The 22,898-nt window shown below is 37.3% G+C and overlaps 1 protein-coding gene across 3 annotated transcripts in view; it reads right to left on the bottom strand.

Annotated features, from left to right (window-relative positions):
* ZFAND3 (zinc finger AN1-type containing 3) overlaps nucleotides 1–22,898 on the bottom strand; it is a 311,195-nt gene that overhangs the window by 47,480 nt on the left and 240,817 nt on the right. For 2 of the 3 annotated variants that reach the window (XM_023624249.2, XM_014734392.3), the window contains one exon: nucleotides 10,990–11,055. The exons of the other annotated variant lie outside the window; for it this stretch is intronic. In XM_023624249.2, the coding sequence (XP_023480017.1) occupies nucleotides 10,990–11,055 (66 nt within the window). The remainder of the gene's footprint in view (nucleotides 1–10,989; nucleotides 11,056–22,898) is intronic. 3 annotated transcript variants of the gene reach the window in all.

The following is a 22,898-nucleotide window of genomic DNA, read 5'->3' as shown; positions in this document are numbered from 1 at the left end:
GGAGGTCTTGGGTAAAAGATGTAAATACAGGTTAGAAAAAAAATACGGATGTAAAACCAAACATTGCAAGAAAAAAAAGAAAGGCAATTGTAAAAGCCAAGAGAAAAACTGTATTAAGAAGTTACAATCCAAATCCAAAGCAAACTAAAATGTAGCATGATTTTTGAGCATTTGATGAAACATAACAAAAAACTGATTTGGCTTTGATATGAGAACATTCTCCTTCAATGGCCCAGGGACTATGACACTAGACTCAAAGAAAAAGAAATCTATTTCTAGCATATAACTTGGCTGCCTGGCAAAGAACAATATTTACAGAGTCATAATAATGTAAAAGTCATTTACTGGCTTTCTATTTTTAGAAACAACCTATGGAAATAACACGGATGATTTGTTTGCGGTTATAGGCCCGAATGTAAATAGTTCACAACTGTGACAGTATAAAAGTACAAGTGTAGCTGACAGGATACAAGAAAGCATCTCTAGTCAGAGGTACTAATATTCTCATTAAGAGATGGTGCTGAAAGTTGATGGGTCAAGAAAGAGAAGAATAAAAACAAATAATATAAATACCAAACACTGAGATGAGGAATAGTGTGAGCTAAACTTTCATATTTCACATCACTTGACATCTCAAAAATGTAGAGAGAAAAGCATTTTTTCTCTTTCACAGTTAGAAAGGTAACCTACAGAATGAAAGTACTAAATCAGAAACTCTCAAGACAGAAAGGCTGGTCAGTTTTCTGAAGTGGGCTGTCTCTAGACTATCACTTTCTCTTATAAACTATTCTGTGTTATGATGTGCTACCATGTGTTACTTTTGTAAAAATGAGAACGTATAAATAAAAACAAAGAAATGAGCACCACTTGTTCTCTCTTTGTTCTTTTCTTCTGGGCTAAAAATGTAGTAGCCAGAAAAAGTCTGCTTTTGGCCCACTATAAATTTAAACTATTTAATGACAGTTTGGATTAGCTACTACTTGGAAATCCTATCTTCTCTCCTCAGTCCACAATAGTTCTCTCCTTATAATCTCAGTTCTCTGCTGCTACTTACAGCTGATGGTATTATCTATTTACTCAGAAAATGATGACCTTCCAGGATGAACTCCCTGGTTCATCCTGTCTCACGTGACTGTCTACATATTATAAGAGAAAATCTACTCATCTATACCTGTATCTCTTTCCTTATAGTCTTGGAGTAAATTGATGCTTCTGGGTTTCTGCCTCTAAAGAATCTTGCTTGTATACCTTTTCTATTTCTCCTCTAATATTTTCTATTTCCTTCTCTTCCCATGTACCTTTCCTTTGTATCTTAACAAGGGCAAATTATTCCCCATCTTAACCACCTCCACACCAAGAAATGCCTGACCCTGCTTCTCCCTCCAACCACCACTACTTATTGGTTTTTAACGGCTCAACTAACTCCTTAACTGAATGACTTCTGTCTGCTGCCTTTGTTTCTTTGTTATCAAGTACCTCTTTAATAACCTTCCATCAGGCTTTGGTTTCTCACCACATTACACTAACTTGCTTCATGTTTTCCAATGATTTTGCTGCTAGCCATAGGCAACAGCTTTCCTTAGTCCTCATGTTTGCTAGCCCCTCTTCTCATGCATCTTTCATGATCCTGTATGAAGCTTTCTCCTTTCTTTAGCTTCCTTAACTCTCTGGCTTCCTTTTCCCAGCCCCCTAAGTACAGTCCTTGGCCCCTTGTTCATCTGTATTCATTCCTTTACCCACTTGCACATCTTTAATCATTGCTTCTAGATTGATGATTTCCAAACTAGGCCTATATTTACAATTTTATACAGGACTATCTATAATAACGTAAAGTTTAGCTCATCAGAAACTGAAAATAGTTTCGACCAGTTTTCCTCCCCTCTCGTTCCCTGCCACCTGTCACATCTTTCTTCCCTCAGTTCTTCATGTTTATAATTTTGTATTCTTTCCTCAGCCAACTCTAATCAGCCACCAAATCCTGTTATTATTATTTTAAAACATTTTTCTCTGATTCATCTCTCTTCCTCCATTGCACTAGACACCACCCACAGCACATTCCCTGAATAAATGAGATAAGCAGGAATTGATTTTCTCATAAGTCAAATATTACTTTATATGCAAAAGGAAAAACTTATTCACATTAACCCAGTGGCAAGACATTTTATAGACTGAAGGACTCTCCTAAACATTAATTCTTAGTTTATCTGGTTTGTAATATTGAGATTATCATATATCAGGCTTCTTTAAAATGAGGTACACCTTCGCCTAACTTAAGGCATCAAAGAACTCCATTAAAAACTACCATTTCTTTAACAGCAGGAAGCCTCCTGATAGGCTACTTCTGAAGGTACTGCATAAAGAGGTATATTCATTTAAAGGCACAAGTGACAAACAACTGATCTACCAGAATGCTCATAAACTCCTGGATCAAACTGGTAAGCCCTTTCAAAGCATTCCTCTGTGGCTCCGCTACAGATTTCTCCTATCTCCAAGTTCTAATTACTATGATTTAGTGAAGTTGAGTGATCAAAGTTGAACAGAGCTGTATCTCAATTTTCCCAAGTATTAGGTGCTACTCAAAAGCACTACCAATATCTGTAGTTTTCCATTCACTAGGAAACATGGTCCTGCTAGACATTCCCTCCACATTCCAGTATCCCTTTATCACTCCTGACTCTAAGGAACTAAATTCTAAGCACTTCACCAAGAAGATAATTCTCTAAAAGAAAAAGACCACATTAGTATTATATTTGCTCCAAATGATTAGCATAATTTGTCCTCCCTGGCATCACTTTTAAAAACAAACATCAGTTATGTTTCTTGCTCTCTAAAGCTGGAATTAGTTGTATTTATATTTCTATACTTATTCTGTCTCTTTATGGTATAAGCTCCCAGGGGCAAGATGCATGCTTATCACTTCTTGCATGCTCCTACAGAATCTACTACCACAGTGATCTTTTAATAAAGTACTGGACTGACAGACTACAGTGTCTCTGCTGGTCCTATATTCCACGTAAGCAACCACTTCTGAAGGTGTGATCTATAAGCATGACAGCAGGCAATACAATAAGATTACAACTTTAATCGGCCATGATTATGAAATATTTCTGAAGACTCTTCATGAGGAGGGTGCCTTAGAAGCAGACACAGGTATGAGGAATAAATGCCAGCCCACCTACTGGCAGGAGAGGCAATGGGACTGTCTCTTCAGATAGATGAGCAAGCAGGAAAATGGATAACACAACTTGTCTTGGAAGCAAGCAGCACGATGAGGCAGTAAAAACCCATCAGCATATATCATCCTATCATGGCCTAGTGTCATTCCCAGCCTCTATTAGCCCTCGCTGCATCAGCGCAAGTCCCAGACACTTTATCCTGTTTATAATTGCTGATGAGCAGTAATAAGGCCTCCATGCCTCAGCTCCGTCCGTTCCACTTCGGCACCCACCTATTAGGTAATAACTTTTATTTACAGCCTTGCTTGATGCGCTGTTCTATTAGTACAGCCAGGAACTGAGTAGGGCAAAAAAAAAAAAGTCTCCTTAATGGGCAGTATCATTGCAAGGCTCAGATGATTTATAATGCAGCTTTGTGGCTGTTCTATCACGCTCCTTCTGGTAAGACTGCTTCAGGAAAGGTACATTTCTAACATGCTGTCCTCTAACAGACACACACCTGCTATGCAATGGCATCAAAAGGCATCCCCCAGATCCGCCCCCCCAAAACACCCAAAGGTTTCAAAGGGGGAGAGGGGTTTTAAATTCCGTTGATATCCTTATTAAATAGTGTTGGCTCAGGCATTTTGCCCCACTGGAGTAATACAACAGCTAATTAATGGAAGTTCAGGGCTTTTCTCCTTGGTAAGAGTGCAAGCTATGATAAAATAAATGATCATAAAGGCAAAAAACCAGTTGTAACTGCATTCAAGGATCCAAGCAAACCGAATTTGCACAAAGCATGTGGACCAGAGCAGCTCAACAGCAACAACAGCAAAGCCTAGGCTTCTCATACACACACATCCAAAACAGCAAGAAGCCTCATCACACTTCCTTTTCCTTTTCATACTGGACTGCATTTTTATCTTTCAAGTAAAAAAAATTCCTCCCGACGAGACTGGCACCCCGGTATTCACTCATATCAGCCTTTTCTCAGAGGGGGAGCCACTGCTTCTCATGAGTAAAACCCCAACAAGGCCTCTGAAACAAGCTTCCAACCTCAAGTTCAGCAAATTTACACCTTGCATGTCTTGCTGGCCTATAACACAAACACAGCAACTGGTGGCAACGGCACCTAACTCTCATTTAGGGGTACAAACGAAAAACAGTAAGCTTTCCCTAACTTTTTCTGAAATCTATACATTGTGTGAGGTGCTTTTAAACTCATCTGCTATTATTTACATATTGAGTATCAAACCACCTAATTATATAGTGCCTTGTGACCTCATTCTGTTAATATAAGCAACAACTCAGGCAGACTAAAGTTTTTACAGAAAAAAAACCCACAAGTAAAAGCATTTAGCAGATTATTTCCCTTCCCAAGTTATCCACTCAATGGCCAAAACCCAAATACTGTCACTAAACAGCCACTATGGCATACCATGATAACCTGTGGCTTTCTTCCTATGGTAAAACACGGCAAGATGGCACCTTTTATTTTTTAAATTATTTATTTTTTTTGCTGAGCTAATATCTATGGCAATCTTTCTTTATTTTATATGTGGGTTGCCGCCACCGCGTGGCTGACAAGTAGGGTAGGTCTGTGCCCAGATCTGAACCCACAAACCCAAGCCGTCGAAGAGGAGCACACAGAACTTAACCACCAGGCCACAGTGCTGGCCCCAAGATGGCACCTTTTAGATTGGTGACATTTTTGCCAAATATTTGGTATCCACTTTGTCCTCTGCCCCAGGAATCAAATGAACTCCTTTGGGACCCAAGATGATGAGTGCACAAGGTAAAACATTTTTTTAATACTTTTTTCCTTGCCATGATAGATTTACTGTTTTGATCTTTCTTCAATGGTTACATTAAATGCTAATAAAAAATGAAAGGTTTATATCTTCCCTAATATTCTCCTGATGGAAACTTGCATATTACATAAGTAGGTCAAATTTCTAATTTTCTGTCTCAAATGCTGATACTGCAGACCTGAGGGAAAAGCTAAACCTAAAGGACCAAAAAGAAAGAAAGAAAGAAAAAGAATTAAATTACACAGTTGAACTCACACCCAAAGCCACCTTCCTTCAAAGCTCCACAGAGTCCTTTCTAGAAGAGTCACTTACAGTGTGTAATATTGACCAATACAGTTTGTAGTCACTGACTCGACTCTCTAGGATTAAATGTGCTGGTGAAATGTTTTCATGAATATTGACTTTTACTAGCAGATGAAACACACAACTGTAGGTATTTCTAAGATTTACAGGGCCACCTCTGATTTCACACTACCACCCTTTAGCTTCTGAATCAATTTAAAAGATCTTAAATAAACCTCTTGGTACCATAACGACGACGAAACATTTCCCTTTAACTGGCTCCTGAACACTGACAGGGAAAGTATTTAGCACATCCATCTTCTCTTAACTCCCAGGTGGAAGGGGATTTCTTCTTTTGTCTTTGTAAGAACAGACAATAATATCACAAGCAGGTTGCCTGAGAGAAGTGAGTCAACAAAAGGTCTGGGGGAGAAAAAGGGAAACAATGAACAACACAAGGCTATTTAGTTCATGTCACTGTTCATCACGCTGAAAGGAAAAGAGGTGACCCAAAAGGATAAACATGTGCTTTCCTAAAGAAAAGGAAAGAAAGAAAAAAGAAAAGAAAGGAAAAGAAAATTAAAGAAAGCAGGTAAGGGATATACAGTTAAACTGAATTAACATGCTTCTTACAGAGTGGAAAGATGGTATTTTCTGGAAAAACTTGCCTAGATATTTAATGGGACAGTTTCTAGTCCCATCTGCTTTCATCTCAGGCAATACTACAGCACCCTCATGGCCCCACAAATGGTTACTTTACTTGCTATTCTACTAATTATAATCACATCTTAACATACAGCATTTTAAAACCATCATATTTCAAGTCTATCAGAGAGAGTATTATTTACTCAACATACTTACTGGAAGAAGAGCAAAAGCAAATACAGATATAGTGGAGCAAAAGTCTGTTGACAGTACCTTCAAGTCTATAAACTTGTCTATGACTTTCTTATTTTAACTTAAAAAAAAAGAGAGACTATGAAATGAAAAAACAAAATAAAGCCATATAAGAGTGCTGAAGTAAGGAAGGAGCAATTTCCTGTTTTTCATATGCTAAAAAGTCTATCCCTTAATATATTCAACCTAGGGCCTAGAGCTAAGAGTTGGTTAATGCCCCACCTGGAAGAAGCAGGGTCTTTTTTTTTTTTAAGGAAGATTAGCCCTAAGCTAACATCTGCTGCCAATATCCTCCTCTTTTTGCTGAGGAAGACTGGCCCTGAGCTAACATCCGTGCCCATCTTCCTCTACTTTATATGTGGGACGCCTACCAAAGCACGGCTTGCCAAGCGGTGCTATGTCCACACCCGAGATCCGAACCAGCGAACCCCAGGCTGCCAAGAAGCAGAACGTGCAAACTTGACTGCTGCACCACTGGGCCAGCCCCAAAGCAGAGTCCTTGAGTTAGTCACTATTCAAGAATCCTCCTGGAGAGACACTATTTTTCCAAGAAAATTTAAGACAAGACATTGTTCTATCCATCCACTGTGGCTTAAATTTTAAGGTTCATCAACAGCAAGCTCCAATAAATGAAATACAAGGTAACATTTGCTGTAACTCTCTGCAAACAAGTCTTAAGAAAAAAGGTTACATAATACGTCTTTAAACAGGAAATCCTAACAAAAGGCAACAAACTTTCCTACTTTGTCACAAGGCACTTTAAACATAAAAATATGACCTCATGAAGACAGTCACCTAAATATTCAAATATCTTCCAAATAAAGTTGTCTAAAGGAGATGATCGTATCTCAGATTACAACATTTTGGTTTAAGGTATAACTTGATAGTAAGAAAACATAAAGGACAAAAGGGAACCTTCTGGTGGTTTGTTGCCAAGGAAAGCGAACTCCTTCCTTCACAATATACTCATTCTTGGCAGGAATGTTGTGAAAATTAACAAGGGAACATGTGCAAAACATTCTGAGCTCTTTGAAGATATGTAAGCTCTCTCTGGTAATCTGAAGGTGTGATGTGCTTTACCTCTCACATTCTAACCAAAAGCAGCCTGGGACTTGGCAGCACTTTTCAGCTCTTTGCTGACTGTAGACATCCCGGAGCTTTACAAAGCCACACACACTTTCACTTAATTCTTCTCTGCTTAAATACCAAAATGATCATGATGCTGCTGTTTCTGTCCATCTAAAAGATCACACTGAGTTTAACTGTTAATGGTTCTATGTGGCTAAAAGCCAGCATCTAAAAAGCCTTTCCCACCAAGCTCACAAATACAAACTGATCTTTCATTTGCTACTATTGCTACTTTTTGCAATCTGCTTAGATTCACAGTTAACGCAAAGCAATTTCTTAAAAAGAGTTCCCTCTCTCATTTTGATGGCTGCAGACCAACCAATCAACACTGCTGTCTACCTCTCTAAATTACATACCCTCTGATCAAACAGTAGCCACTTGAAACATAAATAGAGACATCAACCACTCAGGCTTACATTCAGGCCTTGACTTATTAAACCACATAATAATGGGTCTAATGCTAATCTTTAGATCTAATTTTCAAAGCACTAAAAAGAAAATGGGGGCCGGGTGGATGGTGCAGTGGTTAAGTGTGCACGTTCTGCTTCGGTGGCCCGTGGTTTGCTGGTTTGGATCCCAGGTGCGGACATGGCACTGCTTGCCAAGCCATGCTGTGGCAGGCGTCCCACATATAAAGTAGAGGAAGACGGCACAGGTGTTAGCTCAGGGCTAATCTTACTCAAAAAATAAATTAAATAAATAAATAAATAAATAAATAAATAGAAAATGACCCGTTTACTGGAGGTCACTAACCATTTTTGAGTGTTTACTCCTATCTAAGACATGTGGCCATGCACCTTTAATATATATATATATATGTATGTGTATTGGCTGGTTTTAAACTATATGTACGGATTAACATACAATTATGAAATGAATGTACAAAACAGAAATTTTATTTTATTTTATTTTTTTCCTGGAAGAAGATTAGACCTGAGCTAACTGCTGCCAATCCTCTTCTTTTTGCTGAGGAAGACTGGCCCTGAGCCAACATCCATGCCCATCTTCCTCTACTTTATACGTGGGATGCCTACTACAGCACGGCTTGCGACGCAGTGCCATAGTGGCACCCAGGATCCGAGCCAGTGAACCCCGGGCCGCCAAAGCAGAATGTGCACACTTAACCACTGCACCACCGGGTCGGCCCCTCAAACCAGAAATTTTAAAAGGCTGAGATAAAGAGCTTTTACTATTTTCTATCCATATCTCATTGACTGCACATTGATATGCCTTCCTTCAGAGATCACTGACTTAAAAAACCACTTTATTCTAGCCTAAGTATCCTTTTACTAACACACATCATTACTAAGCTGGAGGCTGCTTTAGGTCCAAACTTGCATGGACAGACTGGCTTGGAGGGGATCAGTAAGATCTAATTCAGAGGCTCTTACTCGACGGCTCCTAAGAAATGACACCACTGTAAGGTAATTATTTACTGATCATCTACACCTGTGATCACTTACGCCCTGTGCTCTGGGAGAACTAGTGTTACTGTGCCCCTGATGGTAGAAGCACCATAGAGCACGTGTTAGAGGCATCAGTCCTACTGTTAAAGAACCCAGACATAAAGAATACAAGAACACTCCAGCAATGTAACATAAATAATTGGTGATGCTAAGAAAAATGCTCAAAATCCCCACCATGGGCAACCTGCTAATTCCAGAACAGACAGAAAGATAGAGACAAAAACAGTCAACCTATGGTTCTCAAAGCAAATCATTCAATTTACCTCTGGAAATCAGCAAACTCTGTCCTCTAGAGTTAGGGCCATTATTCAAAGCTGAGAAAGTACAGCTAGTTCAAGGAGCCTGAGGGGGCACAGACAGGCTTCTTGAAAAGAAGTACAGCAGGGTGAACTTGATGGCCTTTAATGTCCATGCTGAGAAATCTCAACTTTCCTCAGGCTTTTTAGGAGACGACCTGTACACTGTATTAATTTCCTTCCAAGCCAGAAATTCTCAATCTTTTTCTAGTTAAGAGTTACGTATTCACCTAAAAGAAGGCCTTGGAAATGTGTGAATGAGAGCTCAGCGCCTCACTCATCATTTCATTTACAGAGACCTAAAAATATTACCCTCAGTTCCTAGTACAGGTCTCTTTCCTAAATCTCTCACAATGACCCAATGTGCTTGAGGCTCACTCCATGACTGTTACCTGAACATGCTGGTAGTGCTAACAGTAAACCCTGCCCTCCCCTGTCCTGAGGGCCAAGAACGAAAGGAAAGAAGGAAGACTAAAGTACACTGTGTGAAGCGTTGCACCTGAAATCAAAGGGCTCTGAATGTTTTCAAGCTTCTGGCTGGAATGGGTAGGAAGCTGCCTTTCTGACTTCCCACTGGCTAATCAGGACGGTCTGTCTCATTCCAGGGCACAGTTCTCTTCTATCCCAATCAGGAAGTACTCAATGGAGGTTGGGTGCTGGGCACAGGAGGCATGAGAGCATGCCAGGACTATCTCGCGCAGCCCTGCCTCAAAACTGATCATTTGGAACAGAAGAGCAAAATTAAATTCCTCAGAGTTCGATGCCTCAATGTTACTCTGGAACTTGCAAGGAGAGGCCTATTTGAGGTTTAAGATCAACACTATGAACATTTAAAGGGGCTGAAGTTTCAGTGTAAATTTGTACACAGAAATAGTTTGTGATTTTTCTGTTGGGAAGTGAAAAGGACTTTTTAAGTTAAGAAAATACTTTGTGACATTTAGAAAAACAATACAATTATTTTGACTCTTCTAAATACAATCCTTAAGATATTTTAAATAGCAGGCAGCATTACTGGAAACGGCAAATACTGTTTAAAATAAATGAAGCTACAGGCTAAGAGAGAAATGGGCATTATTATGACTGCTCGTTAGAGAGCTACAAGATTCATGACTTCATGTTTAATAAAAATGTCACAGAGGCACAAAATTCTTTTGGGACTCCACGCATCTGAAATGATTTCAGCATACCCCATGTTTTTAAGACAAATGAGAGAAAATGATTTTCTGAAACTATTAGGATACTATAATAGTCAAGTTAAAACACTGATTATCTGCACTACAACTTCTTTCACTCTACAGCCTCTACTATTTAAATAATGTTTTTTTTTAGTAGGTCCAAGACTTAGAGAAATGAGAGACATGTTAGAAACTGAGCAATTGGGCTGGCCCAGTGGCACAGCAGTTAAGTTTGCACGTTCCGCTTCGGTGGCCCAGGGTTTGCCAGTTTGGATCCTGGGTGCGGACATGGCACCACTTGGCAGGCCATGCTGTGGTAGGCGTCCCACATATAAAGTAGAGGAAGATGGGCACGGATGTTAGCTCAGGGCCAATCTTCCTCAGCAAAAAGAGGAGGATTGGCGGCAGATGTTAGCTCAGGGCTAATCTTCCTCAAAAAAAAAAAGACAGACAGACAGAAACTGGGCAATAATCCACTGGGCATTTTCTGTATGTTTCATGCGTTAATAATATTCTTCAGCCATTAGGAAGTAGGTGAATTTGATGTCTACCTTCTTGGTTCTAGCTGCCAGCATTAACTCAGCCAATCTGACTTCCAAGAGCACCACTCCAACCTCTGCTCACACCCTACTCCCAATACTAGGCACATGATACATCACTTCACAATTGATGGAAGAAATCAGAGTACCCTGGCAAGGACACCACATTAAAACCAGTAGCTAATTTCTGTGAAGAATTCAGATAAGAATGAATGCAGATAAGAATGATGTACGTACCTGTACCACAGGATCTTTTGGTTGGTGTGATTAACGAGACATGAGCTGTGTCTGTGCATGGCCCACCTAGAAACATAAAGGCAGGCACATCAGTCAGGACATATCCTCTACATGCCCATGGCTGCTATCTTGGATAAAGAGAAACCTAAAAAGGCAGGAATCAACCTGCAAATAGGCATAAGGAAGGGTAGCAAGAAAGATACAGGTGGTAGCGGTAGTTTAACTCTAAGGACCAAATTTTAGTTCAGCAATTTAGTCTATAGATCCATATTCTTTCTACATTATAACATGTTTTTCATAAAAAATAATCGAGCCTCACATAATGTTAAGAAGTTAAAGGATAAACTTTTAACTAGAATTCTGATCCAGGTGAGAAAAAATTAGCCATAAGTCTAGGGAGATGAGTTTTTCCACAGAGCAATAAGCAGGAGTACTCCCTCTTAGGTTGATCTCAGTGGTCACTCTACCATTGAATTTACTGCAAAACTAGTCTTATTTTAAAGGGGGAGCTTCCTAAGGAACAACAAACTGCTTGTCAGAAGAAATAATGATCATTTAATAAACAAAAAGAGCACTACTGACCAAGGAAGAAAATCTAATTTAATTATAAGCATATTATATGAAGAGGGCCTTCATGGAATCTTCGTGGGCCCAAAGATCTGATGGACAGGTATAATTCAAGAGTATGCAAGAGATATAGTCAGTCAGTGGGTGAAGGCTTGACAAGCAATAATCTCATTCTGCAGAATCAGGACCACCAATAAATTCTTAGGTTGATATTGATATACACCCTGACATTGCCCATCAACCATGCCCTACCTTCTGAAATAGGAAGTTATCTTGTATAAACATGAAGACCAGTGTTCTTGACATGCCCTGGGAGGGGTAGTGGTGATGATCATAAAGGAACAGAACACACTGGCAAATGTTACACATATATTTTGAAAAGGCTCCCTAAGTGACTATGAGTAGCAAAGGGAAACATGGTTACTTGGCATAGTTGTATGTCACCTATGACAAGACTTCGTATCACTGAAGTTACCCATCAAAAAGGAAGGAAAGATGAAAGAGCTCTGAGACCTGTTCCTAGAGTTTATGCCACCAAGATCCTGGAGATCCCACCTAAGAAGTTTCTCGTTAGTCCACTCTTTCTATACCAAGGTCTTAACAGCAGCAAACCTTAGTGGGTGTAAGACGACACAGAGGGGAAATAGGAAAAAGGAGGAAAACCCAAGTAAGTGTTTTGTTAGTGTCAAAGAGCACTTAGCAAATACCTACCATGTGCCACCATGGGTTAGTCTCATGCTTAGGGAGCTTATAATCTTGTTATGAAGACAAAATTTGTGTACATAAATAAAGAACAATACATGACAGCAATAAAGAGCTGAATGGAAAATGATCAAGTGCCAAAGAATATGAGACGAGTAAGAAATGCTCAATGTAATCAGGAAGAAGGATATTCATCATTGGCTGGCATCACCTGGAAAAACTTCTCAAGAGTTTGAAAAGCAGGCAAGAATAAATTGAAAGTCAGAAAGACCAAAAGAGCAGAGCATTTCAATTTAAAGATTTTCTACAAACATCACATTCACCAGAGAAAGCTTAACATACTAAAATTCCAGAGGTCCAAATGGGCAACTGTGGCATGACAAAAGCAACATGGAGAGACAATGAGCCACAGGAAAGTCTAATACAGACTCCACATCCTTGAGACCCCTCTGAGCACTGGCTTCTACGGCTCCATAAAACGTAATAGCTTCTGCTTCCATGTGAAGGTTTTTCGTTGTTGTTGTTAAATGAAACATTATTCCTGGGAAAATACAGGCTTTTACAAGAAGTCTCAGTTTAAGTCCTGCAACCACTCCCTACTTGCTGAGTAATCTTGGATAAGTGGTCCACAGCTTCTTTAACAAAAAAATGGCGATAGTAAAACTGCCCATAAACCACAGTGTTGATGAGATCATCTGTACAAAAAGACGTCTGAAACTATGAAGCTTTATATTACATATCATCACTTCTTCTTCCCTCAGACTTTATGCTCCCAAGGGTCAAGGCCCACTTTGTCATCTACTCTTGGGTCATAACTATGTGGACGGTGGGCACTTAATAGTGTTCATTAAGTGACCACTGCAAGCTGCTTGACTGAATCAGAAGAGTAATGTACATTTTTTAAAAATCTTTCTTTATTGAGATATAACATAAGAAGAATGAAATACTGGAATGAAGTGCACAAATCTTAAATATACACCCTGAAGGGTTTTAACATATATACACTTGTATAATGACCATCAAATAAAAATATGAGAACATTTCCAGAATCCAGAAAGTTCAAGGGAGCATTTTAAAAATACAGATTCCCAGACCCTGACTCTGGAAATTTTGATGCAATAGGGTGTGGTGGGCAGAGGAAGAGATTAGTGTACCTTTTTAAACCAGCTGAGCACAATGTAAATATTAACAGCTCAGTTAGTTCCAATCTCTGATAACATTTTCTCGAACTCCCAGCTCACTATCTGGCCAAGATCACCGAGTTCCCACAACACCATGAGCTGCACAAGGGTCAAGAATAGCTTAACTACCAGAATACTTTTTTTAAAAGGACATAAAATAATTCATCCAGTAAAATTATAAGAGAAGGGATAACTGGTCAAATCAAAACCCCTGAAGAAATTTGGCTAGGATTCATGAATTAACACTCTCATGTTTACAAATGCAATCTTTACCTCAGTTGTAAGCTGAGAGTTTATCCTTTTTAAAATTCCTAACAAATGAATTTCTGTAGGTTTTGGCAAATACGCAAATAACTTTAAGGCTATCTAGCATATCTCAACATGCATCATCATGAAAGTGTTCTCCAGAGAGCTTGTTAAACTAACAACCCAATCCAATGTATTCACTACATTACAGTAAAGTACAAATAGAACCATAGTTGAGCCAAAACAAATTGACAGCAAGAGTAACTGGAAGTGATAATATATCCCAGCTTTGATAATTGGACAATATTATAAACAGAGAGCTTGGAATAAGTTTGGTCAGGCTGACTATAACCTATCAAACTCTTTAAAATCCAGAACAGACGCATGTGAGCACCATACATATATTCTACACTAATTGTGCTGTCATACAAAATTCCTATACTCTCAAACAAAGGGAGCAGCCACAGGAGATTACGATTATCTACCCTTACACAATTAACTTCAAATCAGCTCTGTTAAAATGAATGTAGGAAATTAACGGCCACTCAAGGGGAAGCTTTTCAGGTTGTTGTCCACAACAATAAATATATAACATCGGTCCCATGTGGTTGTAGCAAACAAAACAATTTTGATTGTTGATGGTAAGGGTCAAAGGCAGAATATCTGCTCCACCTAGGAATGGAGCTGGCTCTTCTTTACTGGGCTTTCTAATGCCTGAGAGAGGGGCTGGCATATGGTCCCATAAGTCACTGTAAACTCTGCTCCCATTTTTGGCTCTTCTTCCTCTTCTTTCCAAGCAGCAGGGTGAACAGAGCTAATAACTAAGGAGTAAGGTGAGGAAGCCTCTTTATGACTGAGTTCTATAGGTGAATGTGTGTGTGTGTGTGTGTGTGTGTGTGTGTGTGTGTGTGTGCTGGGATCAAGGTTGGGAAAATAAATGTATTTCTAAGCACAGAACAATTCACACATTACCCTCTAGCCTATATTAGTGGCAACTGAGCTTGGAACAATAAGTTTTGGGTTTTTAAATACTAACGAAAAATCATAAAGTTCCTTGCTTAATATGACAGGCTCTGGGGATTCTGAATCAGATGATATCAAGACTAAACAACCTGAACTAACTTTTAGCCAGTCACCATGGGCACTTTATGCTTTCTTTCCATAAAGCAAATTAAATATCTGAATTTTTTCAAGTCTCTTAATTATCTAGAGATATTTAATAACATACTATCATTTTTCACTTGATACTACATTCAGAGAACTTTTTCCCAAGTTTCAACAACTTAAGAGTCTGGAGTTTGTAAGTAAATAATGTCTGCGGTAGCTTGTGGTTTGTGACCAGAAGTCTGAATACTCTACCTTGTCTTCTAGGGATGTTTCCATTCTTGTATTAAAGGTGTCATACATAACGCAGCACTACGGATTACTTTTGCAATTTCACATGGGAGCCATGAAATGAAATTCTTCAGCTGTATTTCCAACAACTAGAAATCTTTATAGCATTTGCAATAGGGTAGTAGATTTTCTTGGGGAAACAGTACTGATTTCAGCCTTGTAAAGTGGAAGACAGGGGTCAAATCTGCATACTAATTTCACCGTAACCTGCAAAACCAGGAGTACTGAATAGAGGTATCACATTAACTATCAACACTCACATTTCAAGCCAAAGTAGCAGAATTCTTAAATTTTCTTTTTCAGCCTCCTGTTGAGTTACTGAGCATGTCAAAAAACACTGAGCTACCCACGTAGTAGTCAATTCCATTCACTGGCTGAAGATTACGACTCAAAGAGGAAGCTGAGAATACAGGTTTGGAGGGCAGCTGCACTTAGCCTGGCAATCATTTAGGCACTCAAAATCTACGGCTGAGTAACTACAGAAAAATAGTATTTCTCCTTAACCTTGAAAATAGAGATCAACAACCTACCCAGAAAGCTTTTATTACAACAGCTGTGATGACTGGTTATTTTTGGCTCCTGGTTCCACGAGCCCTCATTGGCTGCAGTTATACCATGTGCTAAAACACATCAATTAGGACAAATGAACTGTCAAGGAGTCAGTCAGCTAAAAATTGCCAGAAGCTCAATAATCAAACAAATATTTTACGATCAGCTCTTTCATGGTAACTGCAAAACATTAATACACAAAAATAGCCATTCCTTTTGCAGATTTATAACACTTCAATATTCTTGCTTAATTAACATGACATTTACATAACAGTATCTAATTAATTTCCAACTAAAGGCACTGTGGACTAATTAGAAATGTATCATCCTTTTTTAACCAGCTTGTCAATTCCACTGTATCACAACCTGCACATTGTTTACCTTTGCAGCATCTCACTTTTCCACACTCACTATTCGAAAGGTAATTTCGGACAACAGATTCAAGAGCTACAATTCTCCCCCATCTCTAGAGATTCATAATATCTTAGCGAGAGTTGTTTGATGCGGTGTCTCAAAAAAAACAAATTTATGCAATGGAGATAGTGAAATAAACTCTACACTGTCTCCTGATGTGGCCATATTAAGAATGTAAAATCATTTTTCAAAAATATTCAAGGAATCTATATTTCTTTAGTAGTAAAATATTCCTTCTTTAAAAGTCTTCAATGTACACATGGAGATATTTTTTTAAATAGTAAACGGTAATAAATGAATCTCAGGGACAGATCGGAGTGCACAAGAAAATAAGTCCCCTCCTCAGAAAAGACAACCTATCTTCCAGCCTCACCCTAAACCAGTAATTCATGAATTGTTTTAATAAGAAAAGACACACTTAATCTGTCTGTATAATTGAGTTTGAAAAGCACCATCGATTAAAAACAAGGATACATAAAGATATAATGAGTAGGAATCTAAGAGTACAGAAAATTTTCAGCACAGATAAGAGCCCTCCCATTTCTCCAAATGAAACTTCCAAATTAAACCATTTACAAAGCTTTTTACAGAATCTAAGTGTTAATCTCTCAGAAATTCTAATCCTAACTCATTGCATGACCTCTCCCACCATTTAGATCTAAATTAGGGATTCAGGAGAAGGGAATTTTCAAAGCGGGTTAGAAGCTGCTATTGGTAGCCATCTATTTTGCTCAAAAAGGGTTTCTCAACAAAATTTCATTACCATTCTAACCTCACCCCCCTAAATAGAGTGCTGGACAGCTCCACAAATATTAGTGTGTGCATGTGAGTGTGCTTATTTGTCTACTTGCTCAATAGAAATAAAATTAAACATTCTCCCACACCACCTTCCCCAGGGAACAATACTAGGAGCAAAATGAAATCAAGAATGCTTTCCAGTTGCCCAGTGCTGATGGACTTTTTTACAGGAGAGAGTGGACATCCCTTCTGGGACCAGGAGTATTTTGGAAGAAATGCTTTTTCCTGACTCAGCAATGGCCTGAGTGGAAGGGGCATCAAAGGAAGGGGCACAGTCTTATTCATCTTGGTAATCTAGCATATCAGGTGTTCAAAATATATTTTTCACTATTGAATGAAAATTATCTAGGCCAAAAGCAATTATTGGACATACACAGCTACTTAGAAGGGAAATGGAGCTATTAATAAGCACAGTTGATTTTCACTATATTTACATGTTGATCTAGTACAGCAGTTCTCAAATATTTTGGTCTTTGGACCTTTTTACACTTAAAACTTATTAAGGACACTAAAGAGCTTTTGTTTATGTGGGTTATATCTATTGATATTTACCTTATCTGAAATTAAAACTGAAAAAGTTTAAAAACATATCTCCACTTAAAATTCATGAAAATAATTATGTCAACATAAAAACATATTGTTTTATGAAAAATAACTATACATTTTAAAAAAATAATGAGAGTGGCCTGGCTTATAGGAAGACACTTGGATTTTCATATCTGCCTCTGCATTCAATCTGTTGCAATGTATTGGTTATATGAAGCATATGAAGAAAAACCACCCTCAGACAGCTATGTAGGTGGAAAAGGAAGGATCTTGTGGACACCCTAAATGGGTCTTGGGGACCTCTATAGGTCCTTGGACCACACTTTGAGAACCACTGGGACAGAACAAAACAGTGAACCTAAAGGTTAATATAACTTCCAATTTCTCTATCTCTATACTTTCCTCTACTTTCCTTATTCTGGTCCTGCAGGAAAAAATCGATACAGTAGTATAAATAATATAAAAGCTTTGCCCATTCTCAACAGAATGTTGATATTTAAGTAAATAAAGGCAAAGGATAGTGGAATAAACTCTACAGTCATAATTTCAACCCAGGACATTCTATTTCTGCTACTTCTGTAAGAAAAGTAAAAACACGTGTCATGGAACTCGGGGAAAGCAGTTAAATTTGTTCAATTTTAGTTTTCAGACATGATCTTTCACCTAGAACCCTTATGACCAAAACAAACCTTCCCATATATTAAGATACTGACAAACACCCACCACCAACACGCTAAAATGCGATAAAGTCCAATAGTAATTAACACCGAAAATCTAAGACAGCACCATCTTTGAGATCCAAACTAGAAGCTTTTTTGAGAGGTCAAAACATCACCTGGCTTATAAAGTCAGTTCTATTTTTTAGATACTTTTGTTTCTCTCTGTGACAAAGCATATTTAGTATGGATATGAAATCAGGAGCTGTCACTTCTCCAATTTAGGCTTTTCAGTTCTGACTATTTACAGGCTTAACTAAGGCCCAACTCAGATTTCTATATTTGCATTTTACCATCAACACAAGAACCAATCACATGAAAACATTACTGGTGAAACCACTCAGCATTAGGAGAGCTTTTATTTTTTTGACATAGTTCTGCTACCAAGAGCGGTTTCATAAATCTTGACTTACATGAGCAACTGAAAGGCTGCAACGCCTTCCTCAGAAAGGGAAGTGATTTGTGCATGTTCTTCCTAAGAGGCTTCAGAGAAAATGGAAAAAGACCTCTATTTAGGTCATAAGTATTGCCCTGCGGACATTTGAAAAGAATTTTGAACATAGATGCCCTTCTTCCTTGACCCTTTGCTGAGCACCTCCTATAGGGAGCTGTACCACAGCTGGCAAGGTGTTCAGACTGACACTTAATGGAAGGTATCTTAGCCCAACCTTCTTGTTTTACAGATGTGAACACTAGCAGGTCTTACTCATACGACCTCTCTTTGTAAATAACAGTTGAAAATGTCACAATTTGAATTATGCAGAGAAGTATTTATATTGATATTTTGGAATTTAAAAAATTTCTTTCCAAGGTGGTATCCTATTGTTTTTATTAAATCTAAAGAATTATCCTTTTGATAAATCAAAAGTAAAATGGCTTATCAAGTAACAGAGCACATGAATACAAAATGCAAAGTCATAGATAGTCATTTTTTGGCGCTGGTAGCTCTGAATTTTTGGAGAGAAGTTCACAAACATAATTAAAATATATTCATGTAAGGTTAAAATAACTACTAACAAACCCAAAAAGATGCCTGTAATCAGATTTTTTTCAACCAAACATTTATGTTTGGTTGAAAAACTAAAGCATAGATTTAGTTAAAAATCAGCACAGTGTAACCCATTACCTGTATCTACACAAAATAAAAACAATATGATGACTGCAAAAGGCTGAAGCTGTGTGAAGTGTAGCTGTTCACTGTGAACTTTACTTTCACAGCCAAGTACAGAGCATTTCATTTAATAAGAGCATTTTAAAACTCTGCACTTGCAAACCGGGAGAGGGGGCGTAGTGATGATTATGTAGAGAAGTATTTCTATTGATATTTTGGAATTAAAAAAATTCTAAATTGCTTCAAAAGCTGGCCTGAATATCAATAACTGTAGAATCTCATAGGTGCCTGAGGAAATGGGGAAACTAACCTTTCAGACTAGCAGACTTCTTCACAGATCCTTGAAAATGGGTGTTTAAAGTTTGCAAGTCTTCTTTCTTGCCAATGGGAATCTTGAAGGGGGAAATTCAAGTGATAAAAGAAATACCTGTGAGCAAAAACTCTTATTCCACAACAGGCAGGTGGTTATTTGCACAGTTAAAAAAAAAAAAAAAAAAGACAGTCTCCCATTATTCTAAATGCTCTGTTAAAAGAGATGTACTGTCACCACAAAATGACAACCGAATTTCAAAATTTAGTACAGAAACTGCCTTTTTGAGTTGCTTCATCTTGGGGTTACTGACTGGCATAGAAAATAATAAAAGAATGTAAAGTAGCTGTTCAAAATCAGGTTCAGGCGTGAGAAGCCTCTTTTTAATGTATCAAAACACATGAAGCAGGTTTCCAAAAGTAAGAAAAATGAGAAAATTTTTCTAAATATTTAAATCAGTAAGCATTTATTGAGTACTGCCTTGCCAGCATTGTGCTGGGTGCTCTGGGGCAGAGCAAAGCAGCATCAAATAAAGTCTCTGCTAATTTTGGGTTTAGCCTCTAAACTGGCACAGAGAGAGAACATTCTCATGTCAAAGAGGTAACCAAGACAATATGTGATTAGATGTTGCAGGTAGGAAGTAGAGGAATTCCTTGGAGGAAGCAATCAGTGTGGATGAAATGGTTTTGAGATGGGCTTCCAAGAGTATGAATAAAAATATAATATGAATGCCACAGTGTCTTCTGGGGACAAAAGGATCTGGTTTGGTTCAGAGCTGAGCATTAGTGCTGGGAAGGGTATGCAGGTCAGATACAAAGAGGGTCCAGATTATGGGGGAGAATGTCTGATACAAGATTAAGAATCTGGATGTGGCAGTGATGAGTCACTGAAAGAATTGCCTTTTCTGTTTAACATGCTATCAAGGGGAGATTCATCGGCCAAGTTCATGGACTAGGGCAAGATTAGAAGTAAGAACAGTCTAAAGATTACAGCAGTTATCCTATGAAAACACAATAGTGGCAATGACAACTTTCAAGACCTTTAATATTTCTCCATTGAACTAACTTGAGGATCATAAATAAAGATAATTAGGAAATATAAACAATATCAGAGTAATCAGGAATAAGATTTAGTTTGTGTACTTGGTACAATACACACTGTAAAGTTAAAAGCACCTTTAATACAAGAAATTTTAAAAATAACATTGTCATTTTATTACAATAAATTTAGGAATCTAAATGAAACAGATGTTTTCCTAATACTATTAACTGCCAAAATTGAATTTAAATGAAGTAGAAAACATAAATACTCGAATATCAGGTATCAGGCCGATCAGTTTTTTAATAAGTTCTGCAAGCTTTCAAAGAATAGAGATGTTACGTAAGACAAACAGCTGTGTTAGGATACAGGAAAAATGAAAAGCTTCTTATGAAACTAATGTATACACAAAATTAACTCACTTCTAAAAAGATATAAAACTTAAATTAGCATTTTGAATCCAGAAGTACACTGAAAGAACTAGTAGGGTTTATTCAAGGAGTGCAAAGATGGTTTAATACTGAAAGTATTAAAATTAAGAGATTACATACTAAAGAAGAAAGCCATATGATCATGTCAATAGATGCTGAAAAAGCATTTTATAAAATTTAACACTCCTCTGATTAAAAAAAAATTAGCAAGCTATAAATAGAAGAGTTTCCTTAACAATATCTACAAGAAACCTACAGCAAATACAATATTTGTAAAATATTACTAGAAGTCTCATTAGCGTTTGGAATGAGAAGAAGAAAAAAATATAAAAACGTAAAGAAGAAATTATAGCAAGAAATGTATAAGGCTTATACTAAGAAAATGATATATCTTTACTCAAGAATATCCAAAGGTTTGAATAAATGAAGATAAACAATACTCTTTATGAGAATATGCAAAAGTGTTTTAAAATGTCAATTCTTCCCAAATAAATCTATATATTCAATGCAATCCCAATAAAAATCATTCTGTAATTTTCAACAGAATTTGACAAGGTGACTATAAAATTCATCAAGAAGAGAAAATACAAAAGAATAGCCAACAAAATTTAGAGGAACTGGCTCTATCAGACATCAAAATGTACCACAAATTCCAGTCTCAGGAACACACAACAGACCAATGCAACAAAATAAAAGAGCCTAACAACAGATGAATGTTTACATAGTAATACTGGCATTTGAAACCAGGTCTATTTAATAAATGCTTTTGAGATAATCGGTTGTCCACTTCTAAAAATAATAAAGGTAAATCCTTATATCTCCTATCATATACAAAATACATTCCAGATGGGTTCAAGAGCTAAAGACAGAAAAAGATAAACTATAAAAGTATTATAAAAAATATTTTTATAACCCTGTGATGGAAAAATCTTTCTAAGAAAGACACAAATCTAGAAGACAAAAGACAACAGACTTGAATTTAAAAGTCTGTAAATTTTCTAATGGAATACAAGGCACCCAAATCAAAATTAAAAGCTAAGTGATATACCAGAAGAAAATATTTGCAAGACATGTAACAAAGATTTATTATCCAGGATATATAAGGAGCTCCTACAAATTAGTAAGAAAAGGATGGCTAATAATAAAAAAAAAAAAAAAAAAAAAAAAAAGCATAGAATACGGATTAGGCAAATCACTGGAGACATAAATAGCTGATAAACATATAAAGTGCTCAATCTCACTATCAGGAGATGTCAGGAGAATGCAAGTCAAAATGAGTTATTCTATTGCCTGTTACCAAAAAAAAAAAAAAAAAGGAACACTTACCATCGGTAAAAGTATGGGAAACACTCTCAAACACTATTCTTAGGAGTATAAAGTGGTAATGCCAATTTGGAAATTAATTTGGCCATGTATAACAAAATTTAAAATATACATATTCTCTGACTTGTTAGTTCCTCTTCCATGTATTTATCATGGAAAAATGACACATGCGCCATTAGTCTCATACAAAAATGTTTACTCCACATGGCTTATAGTAGTGAAATATCAGAAACAGCCTCAAGAAAAAAGGAAAAAATAATAATAATAATACGGAATACTATGCATATGGAATATGAGAAACAGCCTCAAGAGAAAAGGAAAATAATAATAATAATAATAATGAAGATAATATGGAATACCATGAAATAATAATATGGAATATGGAATTATGCAGATCTCTATGTGCTGATCTGGAAAGATCTCTCAAACATATTGTTAAATAAAAAAACATGTTACAAAACAATATGTAGAGTATGCTCTCATTTGTATAAAAATAAAACATATGTATGTAAACATATATATAACTGCATAGAAAAAGAATATATAACTGAAAATGAATAAAAACAGTGGTTATCTCTGGAA

The sequence above is a fragment of the Equus caballus genome, chromosome 20, assembly GCF_041296265.1.
Source record: "Equus caballus isolate H_3958 breed thoroughbred chromosome 20, TB-T2T, whole genome shotgun sequence".
Taxonomy (NCBI): domain Eukaryota; kingdom Metazoa; phylum Chordata; class Mammalia; order Perissodactyla; family Equidae; genus Equus; species Equus caballus.
Note: the sequence above shows the minus strand (reverse complement) of the source record. Positions and strands in the feature narration are given on the sequence as shown.